We start from the raw sequence: 2,792 nt of genomic DNA, 5'->3' as shown, positions 1-2,792 counted from the left end.
GTGCTGCCCACACCCGCCGCCCTCCAAGGGGCTGTGCTGATCGTGCCTGGGAGAGCGAGGCCGGGAGCACGCTGACCCCACGTGGTCAGCACCAAGGTCGGCGAGTCAGCCCTGGACCCCAGCCCTGCGGTCCCTTCGGGGCAGACGCCCAGCCCCCCCACCAGCCAGGAAGCCCGTGGAATGAGACACGCCTGGCATCTGCAGGGCTCAGCCCTCCGAGCTGCTGGCTGGCTCTGTCCTGGACCAACCTACACGGCCCACCACCTGCCCCGCCGGACGCTCTCTGCGTGGCCCGCACATGCTCAGAGGAGGAAGGGCTGTCGGGTCAGCCAGCTCTGCCCTGAGTTCAGCTGCTAAGAATAGCGGGGAAGGGGGAGGTGGACACAGCGGGTCTCAGGCAGAGGGGAGGCCCAACGCCCATCTGGGTCAGGGCCACAGACTGCCGGCACCTGCTCTTCCCACTGTGATCCCAGCTCCGGCCCCGTCCACCCGCCTAGGGAGTGGGGTCTGGAAGGGGGCAGAGGTGGCCCGCAGCACCCATTCTCTGGCAAGGCAGCGCCAGCCCAGTCTCCGGGACCACGCGCTCCTCCCGGCTGGAGCTGCTACTGACCCCTGGCTGCAGGGGCTGGAGATGCACAGAGCTGCGTCTCCGTGTAAATACAGGTGCCGGCCTGTGAGGGGCTCGGGCAGCAGTGTGAGAGGCTGCTGCCAGGCCCGGCCGGCGGGGCTCAGCGTTGAGCGTCGACCTATGAGCCAGAAGGTCATGGTTAGATTTCTGATCAGGAGCCAGCGAGTTGCGGGCTCGATCCCCGGTGGGGGGCGTGCAGGAGGCAGCTGGTCCATGACTCTCATCATGGATGTTTCTGTCTCCCTCTCCCTTCCTCTCTGAAATCAATACAAATATATTTTTAAAAGGCTGCCAGGCTCCTCACTGAACACGCCAGGGGCCCGGGGCCCAGGAGGCTTCCAGCAGTTCTTCCCGGCCCACACCTGGGAGGGCTGCTCTGGTTGGTTGGTTGTTTTTTGTAATATATTTGCACAAATTCATGCACCAGTGGCTCTCTGACATCCCGAGGGGTCCCGGACTGCGAGAGGGCACAGGCCAGAGACCAGGCCGAGGGACTCCACCGGTGCACGGTTAGGGCTGGGGAGGGACGTGGGAGGTTGCCGGCTGAGGACGGGCCTCGGGAGGGCTCCAGGGCGTGTCCAGCCCATCTCACCCAGTCGCAATCGGCCTGACCCCAGCAGTAAGCTAACTTACCTGTCGGAGCATCTGCCCCCTGGTGGTCAGTGCACGTCATAGCGAGTGGTTGAAAGGCCTTAGCATTTCATTAGCATATTACACTTTGGTTGAACGGCCAACCGGACGACCAGACACTTAAGCATATTAGGCTTTTATTATATAGGATTGATTTCAGAGAGAAAAGGCGGAAGGGAGAGAGAGAAACATTAATCATGAGAGAGAATCATTGATTGGCTGCCTCCTGCACACCCCACACTAGGGATTGAGCCCTCAACCCGGGCCTGTGCCCTGATAGGGAATCAAACCGTGACCTCCTGGTTCCTAGGTCGATGCTCAACCCCTGAGCCACACTGGCCAGGCAGGCTGCCCTGGTCTTGTGCCCGATCTGCAGAGCAGCTGTGGGCAGGCGACCTGAGATGGCCTCTCAGTGCCCCGCACTGCCCATCTGGCCAACCCCAGCACTGCCTGCCCTTTCTGGACCTGCCTGCCCAGGCCCCGCCCAGGGCGTCCCGTCCACACAGCGCTGACCAATGGCCCTGCACCTGCTCGCCCTCCTGGCAGCCACGGGGGCGGCGGCAGGATCATTTCTGCTGTCACATGAGGTAGGGGTCAGACGGCCCTGGAGCAGGCCCGGACTGGGGCTGGGGTGGAGGCAGGCAGCAGCCCCCCAGAAGTAGGAACCCCTTGGCCACCACAGCCACTTAAAGGAACAGGCAACAACGCTGCCCTCTCAGCTTGCCCAGAGAACAGAGGCTGCGAAAGACAGAACAGCCTGGGCTGGCAAGAGGCTGAGCAAGAGGGGCAGTCCCAGGAAGGAGTAATTTAGCAACAACCTTCCATGTGATTGTGGTTCAAATACTCTAGCCACACGACTCCAAGCCCGGCTAAGGGTGGACTCCACCCCCGAAAACACGCCCACCAGGATCAGTTTGCAACGTAGGAAAACACTCAGGGGATATGTTGATGACAAAAATGGGATTTAAATTTCTAAACACTTTTGGAGCTGAGAGCTATGTCCATTGTCTTGATGGTATGATGACTTCACAGGTTATCCGCAATTCAAACTCACTTTATACACAAGTGGTTTATTGTATGTCAATTATTCCCTAATAAAACTTAAAAAAAAAAAAGAACTGATGGAGACAGAAAATTTTAATTAAAAAAAAAATTCTAGCCCTGCCCGGTTTGGCTCAGTGGATAAAGCGTCGGCCTGAGGACTGAAGGGTCCCAGGTTCGATTCCGGTCAAGGGCATGTACCTTGGTTACGGGCACATCCCCAGTAGGAGATGTGCAGGAGGCGGCTGCTCGATGTTTCTCTCTCATCGATGTTTCTATCTCTCTATCTCTCTCCCTTCCTCTCTGTAAAAAATCAATAACAAATTTAAAAAAACTTCTATTCAGCATAATTCAAACTATACAGATTGTGAGATGGAGAAATCCCGCCCTAACAGGCACCTTAGCTAATGTGCGGACAGGTGCCTTTTCTGCTTCTAAGTGTCTGCTAAGACGCACTGGGACTGATACGGGTTAAACTTGCAAGGAAACGGCC

General features: G+C 57.8%; 1 protein-coding gene across 1 annotated transcript in view; it reads right to left on the bottom strand.

Moving 5' to 3' along the window:
- Positions 1–2,792, bottom strand: part of RNF123 (ring finger protein 123) — a 42,800-nt gene that overhangs the window by 36,882 nt on the left and 3,126 nt on the right. Inside the window, exon 3 of the mRNA XM_015568281.1 lies at positions 965–990. Within this exon, the coding sequence (XP_015423767.1) occupies positions 965–990 (26 nt within the window). The remainder of the gene's footprint in view (positions 1–964; positions 991–2,792) is intronic.

The sequence above is a fragment of the Myotis davidii genome, unplaced genomic scaffold (genome assembly GCF_000327345.1).
Source record: "Myotis davidii unplaced genomic scaffold, ASM32734v1 scaffold663, whole genome shotgun sequence".
Lineage (NCBI taxonomy): Eukaryota > Metazoa > Chordata > Mammalia > Chiroptera > Vespertilionidae > Myotis > Myotis davidii.
Note: the sequence above shows the minus strand (reverse complement) of the source record. Positions and strands in the feature narration are given on the sequence as shown.